Source organism: Wyeomyia smithii, chromosome 2 (assembly GCF_029784165.1).
Source record: "Wyeomyia smithii strain HCP4-BCI-WySm-NY-G18 chromosome 2, ASM2978416v1, whole genome shotgun sequence".
NCBI classification, from domain to species: domain Eukaryota; kingdom Metazoa; phylum Arthropoda; class Insecta; order Diptera; family Culicidae; genus Wyeomyia; species Wyeomyia smithii.
In genome coordinates this window covers 147,048,100-147,070,482 of record NC_073695.1, presented here as the reverse complement: position 1 = coordinate 147,070,482, position 22,383 = coordinate 147,048,100, and the positions used below count along the sequence as shown (strand labels likewise).

General features: G+C 39.0%; 1 protein-coding gene across 4 annotated transcripts in view; it reads right to left on the bottom strand.

Annotated features, from left to right (window-relative positions):
• Positions 1–22,383, bottom strand: part of LOC129723870 (serine/threonine-protein phosphatase PP1-gamma catalytic subunit B) — a 77,166-nt gene that overhangs the window by 43,174 nt on the left and 11,609 nt on the right. For 3 of the 4 annotated variants that reach the window (XM_055678338.1, XM_055678341.1, XM_055678339.1), the window contains exon 3: positions 13,643–13,859. In XM_055678338.1, coding sequence (XP_055534313.1) covers positions 13,643–13,859 — 217 coding nt within the window. Of the gene's footprint in view, positions 1–13,532; positions 13,558–13,642; positions 13,860–22,383 lie in introns of those variants that run through there. The other variant, XM_055678342.1, reaches the window with a different exon arrangement.

Genomic DNA, 22,383 nt, shown 5'->3' with positions numbered 1-22,383 from the left:
CAGCAAAAAAAATTTACTCTTGGAATTTATCAGTGGTGCCACATCATTAATAAAGATGGAAAATAACAGTGGCCCAAGATTACTGCCCTGCGATACTCCTGAACTATTCGAAAATAAAGGAGAATTACAGTTTCCAATCCATTTACAGAAGCGCACAGTGCAGCTAAGTTTCTTTAACTTGGTCAAAAGAATGGAATGATTGACCGTATCAAAAGCAGCTTTCAAATCAGTATACACTGTATTAAATTGAAATTTAGAGCCAATATTTCTAATACAAAGCAATTGCAAAAATTGTGATACATGCTCTAGGTGTAGCCAAAAGCACAAGACATCTGAGTGCACGTCTACTGTATTGAAATGCGTTAATTGTTCAAAAATGAATAGAGAGCGTAAAATGAACTTGGACGTCAACCATGCCGCATTCAGTTCAGAGTGAGTGATTTATAAAAGACTTTTTAATCAAAAGAAAAGCAGCTTGCGTTTCAATAAATAGCAAACAAGTTCCAAGAAGAGTGTGAATCACATTGATTTTCTGTATTTTAATATTGCAGGGTTGACAACAAACTACGTTGCATTACGTCAGGTTGTTGAAGATAAACGTCCACTTTTAGTGTTCTTATCAGAGACACATATTGTCGATATTGAAGCATTTGATCAATATAGTATTCCGGGATATAACGTTGCTGCTTGCTTATCACACTCTAGACAAACTGGCGGTGTTGCTATTTATGTCAGAGAATCGGTTCAGTTCGAGCTTTGCAGAAATGAAGCTAAGGATGGTAACTGGTTCTTGGGCATTACAGTAATTCGTGGCATGAAGTTGGGTAATTTCGGTGTTTTATATCATTCTCCTAATACCAGTGACCAGCGTTTCCTTGAAATATTGGAAAACTGGCTTGAGGAATTTCTTGATATTAGTAAATTGAACATATTGGCTGGTGATTTCAATATTAACTGGCGAGATGATGCAAATTCGAATCATTTGAAGCGCTTAGTTGAATCTTTCAATTTAAAACAAATTGTTGACGAATATACGCGCATTTCCCAGCGAAGTAGAACTTTGATTGATCATGTTTATTCCAATTTTGATTCTATTCGTTCAGTTACGAATTCCGATATGAAAATAACCGATCATGAGACATTAATGATTAATGTATTAGATATAATGAATGATAACAATGATTTAATAAAATTGAAATGCTGGAGAAAATATTCGAAACAGACTGTTTCGAATCTTGTTGAAAGAAGCTTGGATTTTCCAATCGCGGGCCGTAATTTAGATGATTCGGCAGCTGTTCTTACAGACATCTTGAAAACGTGTACGAATCAATTAGTTGAACACAAATTAGTTTCTCTGAAAAACTCGAACAGCTGGTACAATTTTGATCTTTTGCGCCTTAAACGCAAAAGGGATAAATTGTACAAAAAGTTTTGTAGGTCTAACAGGCAGGATCATTGGAAGGAGTACACGATCGCGCGTAATAAGTATTCACAAACGTTAAAAAAGACGCGTTGTGAATATATACAGAGGAAGATTATTCAGCATCAATACAACAGCAAAGAGTTAGGGAAAATTTTGAAATCTTTATTAAAACCTAGCAATAATAAACCGCGGTCCATAACTTTTGATGGCACATTAGAACAAACAGAACAAGTAATTGCTAGTCAGTTCAATGATTATTTCATCAATAGTGTTTCATTGATCAATCAATCAATTGAACTGGTCGATGAACCGGATGAAATAAAACAGCCGACTAACGTTAATAGTAGATTTGATGGTTTTCACCCAATCACAATGGATGACCTTAAAAATATTTGTTTTTCATTAGGTAAAACGGCTGGAGTAGACAATGTAAATGCTGGGGTCATTCAAGATTGCTTCAATGTTATTGGTCACACTCTGCTGAACCTTATTAATGAATCATTGCTAACTGGGCACGTGCCTAAAGTGTGGAAAGAATCGTTGGTTGTTCCGATTCAAAAGGTTGCTGGAACGATTAAAGCCGAAGAGTTTCGTCCCATCAACATGTTACACACGTTAGGAAAGATATTAGAACTTGTTGTTAAAGGTCAGCTGTTAGAATATTTAAATAGCAACTCGTTAATAATTCCGGAACAATCTGGCTACCGGGAAGGCCATTCGTGTGAAACCGCGTTGAACTTAGTACTAGCAAAATGGAAAGACAACTTAGAGAATAGAGACACAATATTTGCTGTTTTTTTTGGATCTAAAACGCGCTTTTGAGACAATTTCTAGGCCCTTATTGTTGAACACAATCAAGCGCTTTGGAATTTCGAGTACTGCATTCAGATGGTTTGAGAGCTATTTGTCTGACAGAACTCAACGGACTGTTTTTAATGATTCGGTATCTAGTCCCGTGGAGAATGATCTTGGAGTTCCACAGGGAAGTGTATTAGGGCCCTTTTTATTCATTATGTATATAAATGACATGCGACGAGTTTTACGTTTTTGTGATATCAATCTTTTTGCCGACGACGCCGTATTATTCATTGCAGCTAAGAATGTAGAAGAAGCCGTTTCACACTTGAACGAAGATTTACGTTCTCTAAACAGATGGTTGAAGTATAAGCAATTGAAATTAAATATAGATAAAACTAAATATATGATTTTCTCGCGCACCGTTGTAAATGACGATGTCTCTGTTTTGATTGATGATGAGGCAATTGGTCGCGTTCGGGAGATTAAATATCTTGGCATGATTATTGATGACAACCTAAAGTTCAACGCTCACATTGACAATGTCATCAAAAAAATTGCCAAAAAGTATGGAATTCTATGCCGTTTGAAAAACGAATTAACGATTAGTAGTAAAATACAGCTATACAAGTCAATCATCTCTCCACATTTGGATTTTTGCCCTACCTTTTTGTTTTTGGCCAATAACACACAATTATTGAGGTTACAGCGTTTGCAGAATAGAATAATGCGTTTGATTTTAAATTGTGAAAGATTACCTTCCTCTGCTTTTATGTTGAACGCTTTGCAATGGTTATCCGTGAAGCAACGAATTGTTTATTTGTCTATGGTGTTCATTTTTAAAATAATTAATGGTTTGCTACCTCAATATTTGTGTGATCGAATTGAAAGAGGAAGAGTTTTTCATAGATATAACACTAGAAACGCGGATGAAATAAAAACACCTTTCTTTCTAACAAAAGCTTCACAAAATTCATTGTTTTATAAAGGTATAATTTTTTTCAATTCGATGCTAAGACATGTTAAACGTGCACCAACGCTTGCGGAGTTCAAGAGACAATGTATTTCACACGTGAAAGTTCCTGTTGTACAGAACGAAAATTAAAACTTTTATAAAATGACGAGAGTTTATCTGACGAAGTTTAAACAACGGATTTGATTTGGATGAACTATTTATTTTTGGAACCTATCTATTTATTTATTGTTTTATTGAAGCATGTAACTGACGAAGTTTTTACGAACGGATCTGATTGTGTTGTAAAATTTTATTCATTTTTTATATTAGATCTTTTTTAATATGTATTGAATTAACAAAAACTACTGTGTTCGTCACGGTGGTGATGATGGATTTTTTCCTTTATATTGTTGTAGCTTTAAAAAATAATAGAAAGTGACTACATAAGTTTGAGCCTCGCGCGCGGAATTAAGATATAAATGGATTCTTTAACAATGCTTAGAGAAAAATCATGAAGTAGTTGTGGTTAGTCTGGCTGAAGGTCATGAAAACCCTGTGCTAGTTTTGTGTAGCTCTATAGCTTTTCACATTTCTACCGATGTGAATCAAGTTAACAGTTTTTGAAGAAGTTTATATCTGGGAGTAAAATCAGTTCGTTTTTTTTTGTATAACTGATTTAAATGTGACTATATTAATTATCTATAGATAAATCGTCCAGCTCAAACCTTTGTAGGGGTATGTGGCGGGACCATCATCATCATCACCGTTTGTTGCGCCCACCTTAGCCAAAGTGTCCGCCTTCTCTTTGCCCGGAATGGAACAATGCGAAGGGACCCACACTAAGGTAATCTGAGAAGATTTTCCGGATAAAGCACTCAGATGTTCCCGTATTTTTCCCAGGAAATACGGAGAGTGCCTTACATCCTTCATCGATCGGAGAGCCTCAATAGAACTGAGACTGTCCGTAAAGATAAAGTAATGGTCCGTGGGCATTGTTTCAATAATCCCTAAGGTATACTGAATTGCAGCCAATTCTGCGACGTTAACAGAAGCAGGATTATCGAGCTTGTAGGAGGCGGTAAAATTATTGTTGAAGATACCGAAGCCAGTGGACCCGTTGAAGAGTGATCCATCAGTATAAAACGCATTGTCGCAGTTGATGTTTTTATATTTGTTATAAAATATTTTAGGGATCTGCTGCACGCGTAAATGATCCGGGATTCCACGAGTTTCTTCCATCATGGATGTATCGAAAAACACAGTAGAAACAGAAGTATCTAATAAGTTGACACGATTGGAGGTGTATGAGGAAGGATTTATACTTTGAGACATGTGATTGAAATACACAGTCATGAAACGGGTTTGAGAATGAAGTTCAACTAGCCTATCGAAATTTTTAATTACCAAGGGGTTCAAAACCTCACATTTGATGAGAATACGAGAAGTCAGATCCCAAAAGCGGTCTTTCAATGGGAGAACGCCCGCCAAAACTTCCAAACTCATCGTATGAGTCGAATGCATGCAACCTAAGGCAATACGCAAACAACGATACTGCAATCGTTCCAGCTTGATTAAATGGGTGTTTGCAGCGGAGCGGAAGCAGAAACACCCGTACTCAAGCACCGACAATATCGTTGTTTTAAAAAGCCTTATGAGGTCTCCTGGGTGGGCGCCCCACCATGATCCAGTAATTGTCCGGAGAAAATTCACTCTTTGTTGACATTTTTTCATCAAATACCGAACGTGACATCTCCAGGTGCCTTTCGAATCGAACCAGACACCAAGATATTTAGATACCAAAACCTGAGAAATCGTTTCACCCATTAACTGTAAGTGAAGCTGAGCAGGCTCACGCTTCCTAGAAAAAACTACTGTCTCAGTCTTCTCCGGAGAGAATTCGATACCTAGCTGTAAAGCCCAAGCAGACAAATTGTCCAAGGTATCTTGCAATGGTCCTTGCAAATCGGCAGCTTTGGCTCCTGTAACAGAGACCACGCTGTCGTCTGCAAGTTGTCTTATCGTGCATAAATTTGCCAGACATGCGTCAATGTCATTCACATAAAAATTGTAAAGAAGGGGGCTTAAGCATGAGCCCTGGGGAAGACCCATGTAGCTAATACGAAAAGTTGCCAAATCGCCATGCGTAAAATGCATATGCTTTTCGGACAACAAATTATGCAAAAAATTGTTCAAAATTGGTGAAAATCCTTGTCGGTGAAGCTTACCCGAAAGAATGTCAATAGAAACGGAATCAAAAGCTCCCTTAATGTCCAAGAACACAGATGCCATTTGTTTTTTGCGAGAATAGGCTAGCTGAATATCAGTAGAAAGCAACGCAAGACAGTCATTCGTTCCTTTGGCACGGCGGAAGCCAAATTGAGTATCTGATAGTAGACCGTTTGATTCGACCCAATGGTCTAAACGACAGAGTATCATTTTCTCCATCAATTTCCGGATACAGGATAGCATTGCAATCGGCCTATAAGAGTTGTGATCAGAAGCTGGTTTTCCCGGTTTTTGGATGGCGATCACCTTCACTTGCCTCCAATCCTGCGGTACAATGTTTTGCTCTAGGAACTTATTGAACAAGTTCAACAAGCGCCTCTTGGCATTGCCGGGTAGATTCTTCAACAAGTTGAATTTGATTCTATCTAACCCAGGCGCGTTATTGTTACAGGACAGGAGGGCAACTGAAAATTCTGCCATCGTAAAAGGTGATTCTATCGCATCGTGGCCCGGAGACGTATCGCGAACAAAGTTTTGCGCAGGAACAGAGTCCGGACATACTTTCCTGGCAAAATCAAATATCCACCGACTTGAAGACTCCTCGCTTTCGTTGACCGTTATACGATTTCGCATTCTTCGGGCTGTGTTCCAAAGAGTGCTCATCGATGTCTCCCTCGACGTTTCGTTTACGAACCGGCGCCAATATCCACGTTTCTTTGCTCGGACCAAGCTTTTGAACTTGGTCTCAAGCTCCAAATACCGCTTAAAGTCGTCGGGTTGACCTTTCACCCAAAAGAAGGCCTTAAACGCGTCGGATTTTTCCGTGTAGACATCGGAGCACTCTTTGTCCCACCACGGAGTGGGAGGCCGTTCTTTGATCGTCACGCCGGGATATTTCTTCGTTTGGGCTTGCAACGCGGCGTCGAGAATCAAGCCCGCGAGGAGGTTGTATTCTTCAAGTGGTGGGTGATGTTGAATCGACTCGACAGCTTCTGATATCATTTCCTCGTATAATTTCCAATCGATATTCCGTGTGAGGTCATACGGAATATCAACTGATCGCGTGCGAGTTGAACCATTATCAATTGAAATTTGAATAGGCAAATGATCGCTACCGTGGGGATCAAAAACTACCTTCCATATGCAATCCGACCGTAGCGATGTTGAACATAAAGATAAATCTAAAGCACTGGGGCGCGCTGGAGGTTTCGGAACGCGTGTCATATCCCCGTTGTTTAATATTGTCATGTCGAAGTCATCGCAGAGGTTATAGATCAAAGAGGAACAGTTATCATTAGAAGGGGAACCCCAAGCCACGCCGTGAGAGTTAAAATCTCCCAAAATCAAACGTGGCGAGGTAAGAAGTTCTATTAAATCAAAGAGCAGCCGTTGCCCAACCTGTGCTCTGGGAGGAATATATATTGAGGCAATACAAAGCTCTTTACCTTGTATTGTCATTTGACATGCGACAGCTTCGACGCCTGGGACCGTGGGGAGGTTAATACGAAAGAAGGAATAGCACTTCTTAATTCCCAGAAGTAAGAGTGTCTCAGTCGAGGCGAATTATATTAAAATCATAGAAGCTAAGATCTACATTTGAAGTGAGCCAAGTTTCACAGAGGGAAAATGTATCGCATTTATGCTTATTAATCAAAACTTTAAATGAATCAATTTTGGGGATGATACTTCTACAATTCCACTGTAAAATAGAGATAGAATCCTTCATCTCAGCCGATGAATTAGCCATCGAAGGATACGATCGCTGCAAGGAGGGGCCATTTAGCAGGCAACTGCTTCAAAAACGTTTTAACTGTTGGTAGAAATGCCAGCAGAAGACTTTTAAGAGGATCAGTTATGTTGAAATTTTCAAAAATCCAGTCCACAATATCTGAAAACTTGAGCAGTCCAGATTCTGGCTGAATCTTGGACGAAAAAGAAGGAACAGTTGGGTTTTTTGATGTTCCTGGAAGTGCCGGAAACTCCTTACTTGAATTCAATTTTGCCAATCCCGGAGGAGTTTGCTTCGGATTTTCTACAGCACTTTTTTGTTTCTTAGTATAAGTCACTTCGGATGGAGACCTTCTCTGTCCTTTCCTAGGAAGCCTAGGAGAAGAAAGGTTTTTCCTCTTCCTAGATTTCCCGGGTTCAACAAAAGAAGATTCCCCAACTGAATCGTCAGAATCAGACTCATCGGATGGCAAGACCTCGAAGAGATTCGGGGAAACAAGTTTGGTGGCAGCGGCCTCTGAGCATTTCTGCGAAAGTGCGCTTAGAGCGCTCTTTCAGAGACCGCTTGATCTTGTCTTGGCGCTGTTTGTACGCGGGACATGCAGACAGCTCATGCGGAGTCTGCCCACAATAAAGGCACTTTTCAGCACCCTTATTTCAGGCGTCATCTGCATGTTGCTCTCCGCACTTGCCACAACGTGCTTTATTGCCACAGTGGGAGGCCGAATGGCCCAACTGTTTGCACTTGAGGCAATTCATTACCCGCGGTACAAACAAGCGCAGGGGCAGACGCATCTTGTCTACGAGCACATAGCTCGGCCGAGCAGACCCGGCGAAAGTCACGCGAAAAGAGTCTGAAGGGGTGTAAGTTTTCACACCCTTGTCGAGCGATACTGAATGTAATTGCTTACATTCAAGTATCTTGGCAGGTTCAAGGCTAGAATCCTTGAAAAGGCCTTTTCCAGCCTTCAACAGGTCCTCGACAGTCAGACTCGATTCGCTGACAACACCGTCAATCTCAGCTACGCGAGCTGGAATGTACACGTGGTACTCCCGCGTGAAGAGCTCACAAGCAGCAATCTCGTTTGCTTGCTTGAGGTCGGACACCAAAACACGCAGCTTATTCGGGCGAACTTTGGTAATTTCAGTTACGGCTGTAAACCGTGCCAGATTTTTACATATTTGCATTGTGTTCAATGCTTTCACTTTCGGCCGGAAAAATACAGCCCCAATACCAACTTTGCCCTCCGGATACTGCTTAAGCCGATGGGTAGCTTCCTGCGGGGTTCCATTCTTAACCCTTGGAACTTTGTATCCGGGAGGGCTAGGCGGTAGAACGAGCGGGTTTTCATCCCCGCGTTCGTCGTCCATGTTGGACGCGTAAGCCACACACGCAAAATGCCAATCAACAAATAATATTGTAGAAAAAACCAAGAAAAAAAATACTACTTATCTTCTGCAGCCGCTCTCCACCGCAATCAGCGCACGGGCGATGCCAATCTCCAGTCCTTCACACAAGAGTCCGTTAGCAAAAGCTGCAGCCGCTCCAGCCACACAGCAGCACCAGTACAGACAAACAGCAGTACGCCGGGTACTGGATCTCTCGCAGTAGCGACACAACGTACAGTCTGTGGCGTACGGTAGCAATAGGCGATGATGCGTTCTTTTGTCTTCAATAGACGACGGCAACGGCAACGAGTGCACACGCAATACAATGCACGGTGACCTTGAAGGCGATTAACTGGTCGGCACTATCGAGATCAAAATGAAATTGCGACCGAACACGACGAGAGCACAACTCGGAATCGTGCAACATGTATTTGACAAGGCACAAGCATATCGTGCTTGTTGAAGAAGTACCAAGAATTTCTCGTAATGCGTCAAAGTCAGAATTAACTCTATATCCTCAAAAACCAAATCCAATAATACTTACGTTATCATAATGAATGGTTTTGTCTTATTTGACTCTGATTAAATCAAATCTATAATATGGATCTTTCTTTCAAAATAATATGGAAGTCTTCACAAAGGTTCATTAATTGGCAAACATAAGAAGATTTGTTAAGCAAAATCGTAGCAATCAACAATTCCATGTTTGTTTGTTGCTTGAATTTTTTTTTCATTTGCCTTGGTAAGATAACCGTAATTGCCTACAACTACATTCGTTGTATTACGAAGACGCTAATATACGTTTATTATGGTAAAGCTTAGAATAATGATATACTGCCGGTAACCGCAAGTCGGTCCCATCTGTAATTTTGTCGATTTTGAGTTAGCATCGAATTTTGGCCTATCTTTGAGTGTATTTTCAGATTTAGCGATAAAAAATAGTAGTTTGTTCAACAAAAGTGGAAATCAATACCAAGTCGAATTGTCCCATTATGAAGAGTAACCGCAAGACAGTCCCGAGAAAAAATAACCGAAAGTCAGTCAATTAGAAAAAAACCTGCATAATAGTTGCAATAAAATGGATGGGGAGTGGAAAAGAGAAGTTTGATATGACCGTTTATATAAAATTAAGTTATCTAGTAACAATTATCAATTATTGGGATTATTTTTCAGTTTGAATTGGTGATGAATTTCTATGCAGCAATTTCCTGCTAATACGAATTCAAGTCCATTTTTTCATGGTTCGCTTCTTCGTGGATATATCCGGAAAATCTTCAGTATCAAAAAAACTTTCATCAGAATCCAGGGAATCGTTCCAAGATATCTCGATGCTCGAACTTCAAACGGATTTTGATAATCTTGACATTTGTTGGCGGATGAACTAACTGCTCGGCTCAATTTTCATCATTCAAATCCTCACCGGATGAACTTTCATCGGTTCCGTACATCATGAGATTTTCCAACCCCGACATTTTTTAAACGGTTCTCATGGACCAACTTCCGAGCTGCGAAGGATTGACGCACTATAGCATCAACATGACAGTGTGACTGACTTGCGGTTACTTTTCTCTTCGGTGTAGAATGTAACGGAAAGTTAGTCACACTCAATGTTTTTTCAATGATTGCAGTGGCACATTACGCGACGCGACGCGAGACCAGACAAACAACACTTATTGTTCTTACAACATATGCAGTGGTTTTTGCAACGTAATTAGTGCAGGCTAGTATGCAAGCTATATTTTAGCATGAATATGGTCATCTTAAATCATCTTAAATAAGTGATAACTGAGCGTGAATAAAATATCTTTCGAAGCTGTTTTCTCGATTTCATATTTTTACAGATGGGACCGACTTGCGGTTACCGGCAGTATATCATCCTACAATTCTGAAATGTAAACAGAGATTCTGAATGAATCTTACTTAGTAAACCAAAAATTTACAGGAATCCGCAGGCTCTTATTTTTTTATAAATGTGTATGTTTGGGAATTTACTCTTTCGATACTATCCGGTCACGATTATTTAGTGAATATCGAAGATAAAATTGAATAAATATCCGTTGCAAAAATTTACAATTCTTGTTGAGTAATTTATGGTAACCATATTTATGAGATAAACTTTCAATCACCATCAGCATCATTGCAGTTTTTCCTCGATTGCACACGAATAGAAATGTACGAACAAAAGTGTACCACTGCAAGTTTTTATTAGGTTCTGACTGCAGTTTTTATTAGGTTCTGAAAGCAGGTTTAGAAATTGTTCAAGAGTGGGGATTGTTTCAAACTTTTCGGAAAACTTATACCTTCGAGACATCATATCAGTCTAAGCTCATGGAAGCAAAAATAAATTGACATTGTCATTGAAACTTTTTATCAATTTTACCGTTTAGCAATGAAATTAGAGTGATAACTAGCATATTACAAAATTGTTCTACATTTTATCTATCCAACAACATATTAGTAACAATAACAAATAATCAGTGTTGCCCGATTTGAACCAAAACGGTTTGTTTGATCGGTATGACGTCTTTGGCAAAGTTGTAGATAGCCATTTTGTCTTTCCGAAAAAATATTGTTTCAAAAAATAAAGTTAATTAAATTCTATGAAATGGAGTGTTCGTGTAAATTTATTTGAACAAATAATAAGTTCGAATGCGAAAGGCTGGGTCTCCCTGCTAGGTGGATTAATTCGGGGTTTGTTTCCTTTTTGAATCGCCTGAAGGTATTTGATCAATTGTGACGAAATTTATATATGTGATAAAAACTAGTGCGTTTTGTTAGCTTATTTGGTTCAATTGTTTTATAATAAATATCTTATAGATAAATCGTCTATGTCAAACCTTTGTAGGGGTAAGGGGCCATCCACATACCACGTGGACAGCTTTGGGGGGGGGGGTTGACTAATGTCCACGGTCCATACAATTTTTTTAGAATTTATATGGACAGTTGTCCACGGAGGGGAAGGGGGGGGTCAAAATCGTTATAAATCTGTCAACGTGGTATGTGGATGGCCCCTAAGAGATGGGACCATCATTATCATTGTTTTGACTGTTAAACTTTTTAAATAGCCTGGTACCTTTGGGTACGTATAAAATGCTTTCAAATTTGAGCTCCAATCTTGGGTTCTTATAGCTTTACAAAACCCTTCAAGATGGAGCCACAAAGTTGTATCAGCTTTGACAGCCCTAGGGCGCGTGCTCCCGGATGACGGATGGCAACTAAGGAAGATCGTGTGAGTTAGATACCTATGTTGTAGTCCTTCCTACTCTGATCTCGGCAGTTTCCTTTGTGGGAGAATTCATGACAACATTTATTGTGGATAATTTTGGTGAATTCGCTTCACACGTGGACCAGACTATATTGTGCAAGCTTTGTTCTCTTCTACAAAATGATAATTACACACTTCTGAGTTCTGTGCAGTTGTAGTAAAGGGCCATCCATATTCCACGTGGACATTTTCAACAATTTTGATCCCCACCCCCTCCCCCTCCGTGGACAACTGACCATATAAATTCTAAAAAAAATGTATGGACCGTGGACATTACACAGACCCCCCCCCCCACAAAATTTTTCACGTGGAATGTGGATGGCCCCTTACCAGAGTAGTAGAGACAAGAGTCTGTGTGTAAGGCAAGGCAAGGCGCAATGAGGAGAGTAGTAAACTCGATAACCCTTTGCTAACATTTTACATTTTATGAGAAAAGTATACAATTGGATATGAAACCGAACCATAGTGGTCCCGAATAAGCCTTTTATGCTACAAAAATCAGTTTTTTCGCTAGTGTCGTTCAAAAAAAAAATCGCCTCTCGGCTAAAAATTATTCCCTGAATATTTTTCAGTTTTCCCTGATATTCCCTAACATTTTCTGATTTTCCAGGTTTTCGACACCCTATTTTATTTTATTTAACAATGAAAAGATAATCTTATTTGATGTGCATAAAAGGATAATCATGCGTCGAATTGACTTCCGACTTTTGAATAATTGAAAATGCAAATTTTTCTTTTTAAATTATCAATTAATGGTCATTACAGTGTAAACACATCGATAAATTAAAAGCATCAGGATCGGGTTTTAAAAAAACACAAGCGATATTGTTGAAAGTGAAAAGTCAAAATGACTTTCTTTCCAGGGTTAAACAGCGCTGGTATTCAGATCTACCTAGCATGACATCCCGTACGAACTGGAAGGTGTCATGAACTTTGTGAGAATAAAGAAATCTTGAGGTTGTCTCACCTATATTTGGGTTCCAATGCATCACTCACAATATTTATTTATTTTTGTTTCCAACTGCCCCATCATCTACCGCCAAATAAAAATGAAATAAAATAACGACTATTCATTGATATCCTTTTCCGTCATTATAGAACAACTGACAACCTTTCGACGCGACGCAATGCTTTGTGATGATAATGATAAATCTCGCAAATAAATCATATCAGCAAGGTTTTATTAACACCATATGCTGGCGACTCTGCGTTGTGTACATGTATGAGTGTGTGAAGTTTTCAACCTATACCCCTTGGTGATTCTCCGTATGCGATAGCTCCTAATTTATCGGCCTAGCTGGATGCTGCATCAAATTAGTGTGCAACGTAATATTTTTTTGTAAAACTTACCAAAACCAGAAATAAAACTATCAAAACTTGTAGTCATTAAACCAAAAAACGCTTTGGCATTTGTTTTTTTTTTTTTTGTAAATTATTTGTGCATGTGTACGCCGAAATTACCCTCCCCTACCATACTCTCCCAGCTGGTACGATGCTGGCTTAACAAGCCAGTCGTCGTATGTTCGAGTCTCGGCTCGGGAGAGACTGTTAGTGTCAGTAGGATCGTAGCGCTAGCCCCGCAATTGTCCTGTACACTCAACAGTTGGCTGCGAAGTCTGTGTATAATAAACAAAAGGTCGAGTTCCGATACGGAATGTAGCACCAAGGCTTTGCTTTGCTTTTTTACCATACTTTTTAAATTCCTTGATATTTCCAGATCAAAAATTTAAACCCCTGATATTTTTCGGTAGTCGCCACCCTGATTACTATAATATGCTATAAAATACAATATTCGTATTTAAAGCGATACAGCGTTTTTTTAGTATAGTTGAAATTTCATTTGCAATAATGTAGTGCTTACCCATATATTCTATTAATGCTGGCGCATTCATGATTTCCTCTAAGCAGAAAAAAGTTTTCAGGGTATTTAATTTTATAAGCGAGTAAAAGGCAAATTGTTTCAAGCGATTGTTTGCCTCTATCAACGTAATCACCAAGAAATAAATAATTAGATTCTGGTGGAAATCCTCCATATTCAAACAGACGTAAGAGGTCGTAATACTGGCCATGGATGTCACCTAGAAAGAGAATGAAGAAAAGTCGGCTGTTCATAAAGGTATTTTATAAATACAGATTACACATAAAAAAATCTCAAAGAAGGAAATAGAACGATATACGAATTTCGAGGAATTCGCTGACACAAAAAAAAATCGTAACAGGATTCTTGATTATGATGTACATGATAGTCTGAACATTATAGAATATTTTCTGCATTTTATACTATCCGTTAGAGTTTTTTGATTGAATTCCATACATAACAGTTGTGGGTATAAGTTACAATGCCGCTTTACAAAATCAGTGTCAGCGTTATCTATTTGCCTCTTGATCGCAGAGCTGATGTTATTGCTATTAAAAATCATGTCCAATCTATCGGATCTGTTTTGTCTCGTTTAAACCGGGACGATCCCGCATTGCTGTTTGGTGGCTACAACCAGTCTGGATTGATTTGGAGTCGTATTCTTTGTCGAGTGGCTGGGCTGGAGCACATTGCTGATTGGTTCTCGGCCCGACTCGTGAGGGCAGTTTCGTAGTAAATTCTTAATAAGCCGGCTGAAATAACAACTGTCTGTCATTTGAACGCCGATCCTCGGGAGGAGGACTTATTAGAACTTTATTGGCAATTATGATTATATAGTCCTCTAGTCATTCGTCAACTATTTTTCTTCTAATCTGTAGTGATTAAAATTCAAAACACGTGGTTTTCTGATGTAACATTTTGTCTCTTTTATTATCGACTAGCTGACCCGGCAAACTTCGTCCCGCCCATTTTAGTGATTAATTTAATAATTTTAAACATTTCAAACTCATTGATTCTTTGCGATTGGTTTCTATCGTTTGAAATGATTGGTTTTATCGGAATGACAACATCCTCGACTTCTGGCTCTTGTACATGACCTCTATTCCGGATATATATTGGGTGCATTTCAGTTATTTTCGTTGTTTTCCAGAAACTGAAAGTGGTCATCTTCTAACTCAAAATGGTGTCCAGGGTCAATGCTTGGCTTCTTTACATCATTTCGATTACGGACATATCCATATGTAGTAGTATTCGGTTATTTACGGCTGTTTCCCAGAAGTTGCCATTTTTCAATTCAAACTGGTGTCTGAGGTCAATGTTTATAGCTCCTTGCATCATTCTGGATCCGGTGATACTCATATTGGGTGGTATTTGGTCACTTTGGGTTATTTTTCAGGAACCGAAAGTCGCCATCTTGGATTTGAAAATGGCATTTGGAGACAATTTCTGGCCAATTTCTAGCTCCTGTGTATCATTCTGGTTCCGAGGCCATTTTTACCCGTTTTTTAGAAACCGGAAGTCGCCATCTTACAATTCATAATGGTGTCTGAGGTCAATTTTCGGCTTCATTCTCGTTCCAGAGATACTCATATTGGGTAGTATTTGCTCACTTTAGGTTGTTTTCCGGACAACGGAAGTCGCCATCTTACAATTCAAAATGTTGTCTGAGGTCGATTGGTGGCTTCAGTACATCATAGCAATTCCGGAAATACCTATATTGGGTGGTATTTGGTAATTTGTCGTTGTTTCTCAGAAACCGGAAGTCGCCATCTTGGCTTGGGTCGATTTGTGGCTTCAGTGCATCATAGCAATTCCGGAAATACCCATATCGGGTGGTATTTGGTAGTTTGTCGTTGTTTCTCAGAAACCGGAAGTCGCCATCTTGGATTACGAAATGGCATTTGGAGACAATTTCTGGCCTCTGAGCATCAATCTGGGTCAAGAAACACTCATATTGAGTGGTATTTGGTCATTTTCGGCTGTTTTCCAGACACCGGAAGTCGCCATCTTACAATTCGAAATGTTGTCTGAGGTCGATTTGTGGCTTCAGTGCGTCATAACAATCCCGGAAATACCCATATTGGGTGGTATTTGGTCATTTTTTCAGAAACCAGAAGTTGCCATCTTGAATTTCAAAATGGCATTAGGAGACAATTTTTGGCCTCTGAGCGTCAATCTGGTTGAAGAAACACTCATATTGGGTGGTGTTTGGTCATTTGCCGCTGTTTTTCGGAAACCGGAAGTCGCCATCTTGGATTCAAAATGGCGTTTGGAAACAATTTCTGGCCTCCGTGCGTCAATCTGGTTAAAGAAATACTCATATAGAGTGGTATTTGATCATTCTCGGCTGATTTCCAGACACCAGAAGTTGCCATCTTACAATTCAAAATGTTGTCTGAGGTTGGTAGGTCGATTTGTGGCTTCAGTGCATCATAACAATTCCAGAAATACGCATATTGAGTGGTATTTTGTTATTTTCGGCTTTTTTCCAGACACCGGAAGTCGCCTTCTTACAATTCAAAATGTTGTCTGAGGTTGGTAGGTCGATTTGTGGCTTCAGTGCATCATAACAATTCCGAAAACACACATATTGATTGCTATTTGGTCATTTGCCGCTATTTTTTGGAAACCGGAAGTCGCCATCTTGCATTTCAAAATGGCATTTGGGAACAACTTCTGGCCTCCGTGCGTCAATCTGGTTAAAGAAAAGATCATACTGGGTGGTAATTGGTCATTTTCGGCTGTTTTCCAGACACCGGAAGTTGCCATCTTACAATTCAAAATGTTGTCTGAGGTCGATTTGTGGCTTCACTGCGTCATAACAATCCCGAAAATACCCATATTGGGTGGTATTTGGTCATTTGTCGCTATTTTTCAGAAACCGGAAGTCGCCATCTTGGGTTTCAAAATGGCATTTGTCAACAATTTCTGGCCTCTGAGCGTCAATCTGGTTGAAGAAACACCCATATTGGGTGGTATTTGGTCATTTTCGGCTGATTTCCAGACACCGGAAGTCGCCATCTCACAATTCGAAATGTTATCTGAGGTCGATTTGTGGCTTCAGTGCATCATAACAATTACGGAAATACCCATGTTGGGTGGTATTTGGTCTTTGCCGCTGTTTTTCAGAAACGGGGAGTCGACATCTTGGATTTCGAAATGGTATTTGGAGATATGCCAGAAGAAGGAAGGGTGTCGAAACATTATGGACATGTTTGTTACACCTAAAAACATTCACATGCCAAATTTGGTTATATTTGCTTGATTGGTTCTCGAACTGTGCGAAATTTGAGTTTCATTCGTATGGGACCCCTCCCTTATAGAAGAGGGAGGGGTGTCAAATCATTATGGATATATTTTTTACCCCTAAAAACATCCACCTACCAAATTTGGTTCTATTTACTTGGTTAGTTCTCGAGATGTGCAGAAATTAGTGTTTCATTTGTATGGGACCCTGCCCTTCCAGAAGAGGGAGGGGTGTCGAATCAACATGGACATATTTGCTACTCCTAAAACATCCACTTGCTAAATTTGGTTCGATTTACTTGGTTAGTTCTCGAGATGTGCAGAAATTTGTGTTTCATTAGTATGAGACCCCTCCCTTCCAGAAGAGGGAAGGGTGTCGAATCAACATGGACATATTTGCTGCTCCCAAAAACATCCACATGCCAAATTTGGTTCCATTTGCTTGGTTAATTTTCGAGATGTGCAGAAATTTGTGTTTCATTCGTATGGGACCCCTCCCTTTCAGAAGAGGGAAGGGTGTCAAATCAACATGGACATATTAGTTACTCCTAAAAACATCCACATGCCAAATTTGGTTCCATTTGCTTGGTTAGTTTTCGAGATATGCAGAAATTTGTGTTTCATTTGTATAGGACCCCTCCCTTGCAGGAGAGGGAGGGGTCTCGAACTATCTTAGTCACCTTTCCCGGCCCCTAAAACCCTTATATAGAAAATTTCACGCCGATCGGTTCGGTAGTTTCCAAGCCTATATGAATCAGACAGACAGACAGACAGACCGACAGAGCTGCATTTTTATATGTTTAGATTATATCGACCGTTCGCGATACTGGTTTACAAAAGACTGTGCTAGGGTTTCTGTTCTACCGCTAACCATTCTCAATCCTGTACACACATATCACTCACACACACTCACATTCAGGGCTGGGATAAAGGGAAAAACCACAACAGACGTAACGCCTTGACCTCACTGTTTGTGTTTCAGTGTAGCCAAACAAAACACTACAAATCTAATTACTCTACACAATTACATACACAATCATATCTTGTATTGATGCTCCTTGCGTTATTAACCCTCTAGTGCCCAACACCGCCATTTGGCGGGCTTCAGTCGAAGTTCTGAAAAGCTTCAATAAATACTTGAAAAGTGTTTATAATGGTTCATAGTGATTTTACCGAAACCCATCTAGTAATTAACTTGGGCACTAGAGGGTTAACTTAATTTCCTAACATGTCTTCTAAGTCCAGGGCATGTCAATACATTATTATCAAATGCAAAAAACTGCACTGCAGTAAATATCCGGCTTCCGAATACACCGACTTTCCTATCATTTTCCCTTGATAAAATAGGATGCCAGAGCGATCAAGTTAGCTGATGAAACTATCGCAATCGTTCGTTGGGGAATCCTGTTTTGTGCTCAATGTGCTACTGTGCTGTTTCACCGCATTAATCCTAGGCTCGCTATTATATACATATGTATATACTCTTGTTTAACGGAGGTAGAAAGAATCGATCAGAGTAACATCTGATTAACAATTTCGTCATTTCGTGCTCTACCAGCTACTGTGCTAACCATGAGGCAATGTAATCTGTTTTTCAATATTCGCGTTGACGGTGTTTCTGATATTTGTTTAGTTTTTGCAGGCGAACAAGAAGAAAATATGTTTGCTTTTATCATCACGCACAATTTGATAATTAGAATAAGGTGGGGCAAGATGGGTCACCTAAGGCAAATTTTCAATATCTCGTAGCTGGAGTTAGCTTCGGTCTACTTCTCAGATGATAATATTGATGTTATGTATATGTTATAGAACTACGGTAAAAAATAACAAAAATCAAGTGCTTTTACAGAATTTTTAAAAAACATTTTTTTGCACTGTAAAAAAGGCGGGGCAAGATGGGTCACCCTCTCAAATAGCACAAAATTATGATGAAATATCAATAAACATTTTACGGATAGCAAGAAAAATGCCTTCTCTTCATAGATAACAACAATATGGGGTCATCTCGTCCATGTTATACTGCCAAAAGGGTTAAATTTTTATCGCCGATTATTTTGTATTTGTATTTGTCTACACTTTACACTTTTTATTCACTTTCACTATTTAATTCTATCACTTTTCACTTGCATATACGTATTTCAACACTTACATAGTGCCGTCGTCAGTGTTTATTTGGACTGAGGAAGAAAATAGCAAGAATTCATAAAGACATAGCTTTTCTAAAGCAATGTGTCAAATATCGACTGACTCCCAAAAGTCATGAGATTAAAATTAGAACTTTAACTCCTCCTTTTCTCATTAGGAAGATGGAATTGGAATGGATAACAAATAGTATAAAACTTCATTATAGTAAATTAAATTCAGTCACTTTAGAGTGCTACTCCCTTCATTTAAAACTGGTCAAAGAGTTTCCCTTTGGGTGCCCAGAATTCCTAACCAGAGTAAAAGTTGCAGAGCAGTGTGAGGGGGAAAGAAAACGAAAATTGGGTGCAAAAAAGATAAACCAGTTGTTGTTACGAAATAAGAGTAGTAAAAAGACAACTAAGGTAAAATATATAGAAAATTGTGGTCAATCGATCTTCGTGTGAATTTTCACAACAGCAACAAAATCTTTTGAACAAAGGCCTCAACTTTGCTGTTTCTTCTAAACCAAACTTTGAACAGACAATCATTGATATTGAAAGTGGGATGGGTAGTTGCAATTTTTCCACCGCACAAATTAGTAAAGTGCGCACATCCTTCTTGGATAATTTAAAAAAATGTCCAAGTCTTGTAAATAATAGCACAGACAATCAAAGAATTGCGTAATAAACCTGTCTTCTATTTAAAAGCTGATAAGGGGAATAAAATTGTTATTTTGAACAAAAATGATTACGATCAACAAATGTTGGAGAAAATAATAATGGCCCATACAGGCAACAGAGAGTCAACCCCCTTGCCGACATGGTGAAAAATTTTGAAAAAACTATCAAAGGATGCCAACCTATTTTTGGTGACGCTTTGAAAAATCTTCGTGTTTCGAACCCTTCTCTTCCTAGAATAAAGGGTCTCCCTAAAGTACATAAACCTGGTAATGAAATGAGAGAAATCGTTTCTGCGGTGGGGGCACCAACGGAAAAATTGGCAAAATGGTTAGTCAAGGAATTTCAATCAATGCCGAACAAATTTCCTAGTCGATCTGTTAAGAGCACAGGAGATTTTGTTGAAAATTTAAAATCATCGGGGGGCATCAACACTGGCGAGATAATGATTTCTTTTGATGTCACAGCACTTTTTCCGAGTGTTCCAGTGAAAGAAGCTATAAATCTTTTGGAAGATTGGCTTCTCTCCCAACAATGTGACAACTCTTGGAAAACTAAAGTACGCAGTTACTTGAAGTTAACTCGACTTTGCATGAAAGACAATTATTTTTCATTTCGTGGGAAATTTTACAAACAAATAAAAGGAGCACCGATGGGGAATCCTCTTTCACCTTTCTTATGTGAGCTTTTTATGGCACATTTTGAAAATAAACTAAATGAAAAAGACTGCTTACCAGATCGTTGGTAGGAGGTATGTTGATGATATTTTTTGTATCTTACAACAGGGGGACTTGGAAAGTTTTTTTTTGGGAATTTTGAATGGTATTCATAAAAATATCCAGTTCACTTTGGAAATTGAACAAAACAACAGGCTTCCATTTTTAGATGTAGTCGTTGTTAAAAACTCCAACCACTTTGAATTCTGAATCTTCAGAAACCCACACATACTAAGCCGGTAATACCTAACACTTCTAACCACTCCTCCCAGCATAAAATGGCTTCTTTCCACCATATGATCCACCGTATGGAATCTTTGCCTCTCAGTAATGAAGGTAAGAAAAACGAAATGGAATATATTTTTGATATTGGTGAGCAGAATGGATATAATAGAAGAACCATACAAGCCATTTATGATAAAAAGAAACGAATCCAACATAGGAAATCTCACACAACACTCACTCCGCTAACAGAAGTTCGGAAAAGAGTAGTGGTTGAATATGACGTCAATTTTACACGTCAACTTCGTAAAAAATTTAGAAAATTTGGTATCGATATTATCTACAGTAGTAGAAATAATCAAATTAAAACAAAGTTGGGGTCTACTAAAGACACTATTGACAAATTACATAGGGCGGGTGTTTATAAAGTTGCATGTCCACATTGTGATAAGGTTTACAATGGCCAAACTAAAATAAATTTAGACATCCGGTTTGTCATTAGTCTAGTTCGATCAGTAACATCCCCTTGGAAATTAGATGTCGCAGAAAGTTTAGAAATTTTCAAACAAAACCCAGCTACCCTCCTCAACAGAGATCAGGGTAATCATTTCTCTTGGCTTTTTAAATTTCTACCGAAAACCCCCCGACAAGGCATGGATCACCAGGCCGCACATTTCTCTACCTAACTCAAGTTGTTTACGTTCTTTGAGTTAAAATTTGCCCCGTTCGTTTACCTACTTAGGTATAAAATTCTTGGGGTTTCGCTATTTTCTCCACAGTCCAAATAAGCACTGACGACGGCACTATGTAAGTGTTGAAATACGTATATGCAAGTGAAAAGTGAAAAGTGATAGAATTAAATAGTGAAAGTGAATAAAAAGTGTGAAGTATAGTGAAGATTTTCTATCAAAACGCTCGAACAGAAGTGAATAAAATTGTATTTGTCTGTATTTCATCTGACATGGGTAGTGTCTTAATGAATAAATAAAAATTTACAAAATTGTCGAACGTGAAATCTTATTTCTAAAACGACTAGAAGTTTCACTGAAGTCGTAGTGTGATCCTCCAAAAGCATGAAAGTCCGAATCATCGAGGGTATCGCCGCATCATATGCATAGGCAGTACGGTGGAATCTTTCCTGCAGCAGTGACCGGTACCGGAGAGGACGTTGAGCCACACGAAAATCTAGCATGGGAAGTAGTCAAGGGGAGTTAACTTCTCCATTAATCAACTTCGCAACGAACAACGCCTGTTGAATTTTACGCCTTTTTTCAAGTGTGTCCATGTTTAAAAGTTTGCATCTGTTTTCATATTCAAGATAAGCTAGAGGATTTCGCCATGGAAGGTGACGTAAGGCCAGTCGGATAAATCTTCGCTGAACGTCTTCAATTCTATCGATCCAGCACGAATCAACAGGATTCCGGACAGTGCAAGCGGTCTCCAGAATTGGTTCTGCAAAAAAACGTAAACAACAACGGACCCGAGTTGCTGCCTTGGGGCACTCCGGATGAATTGCAGAACACTGGACTCAACTTTAACACGAAGTTCACGACCAGTCAGATAAGATCTAATCCAAGATTTAGATCAGATCCAAGACGAGACAGTTTGGCCAACAGTATATTGTGATCGAATTTGTCGAAAGCCGCCTTCAAATCTGTGTAGATGACATCCACTTGAGTTTTGTTCTCCATTGCAGTAATACAGGTGCTGGTGAAATCCAACAAATTCGTGGTAACAGACCTCCCAGGCATGAAACCGT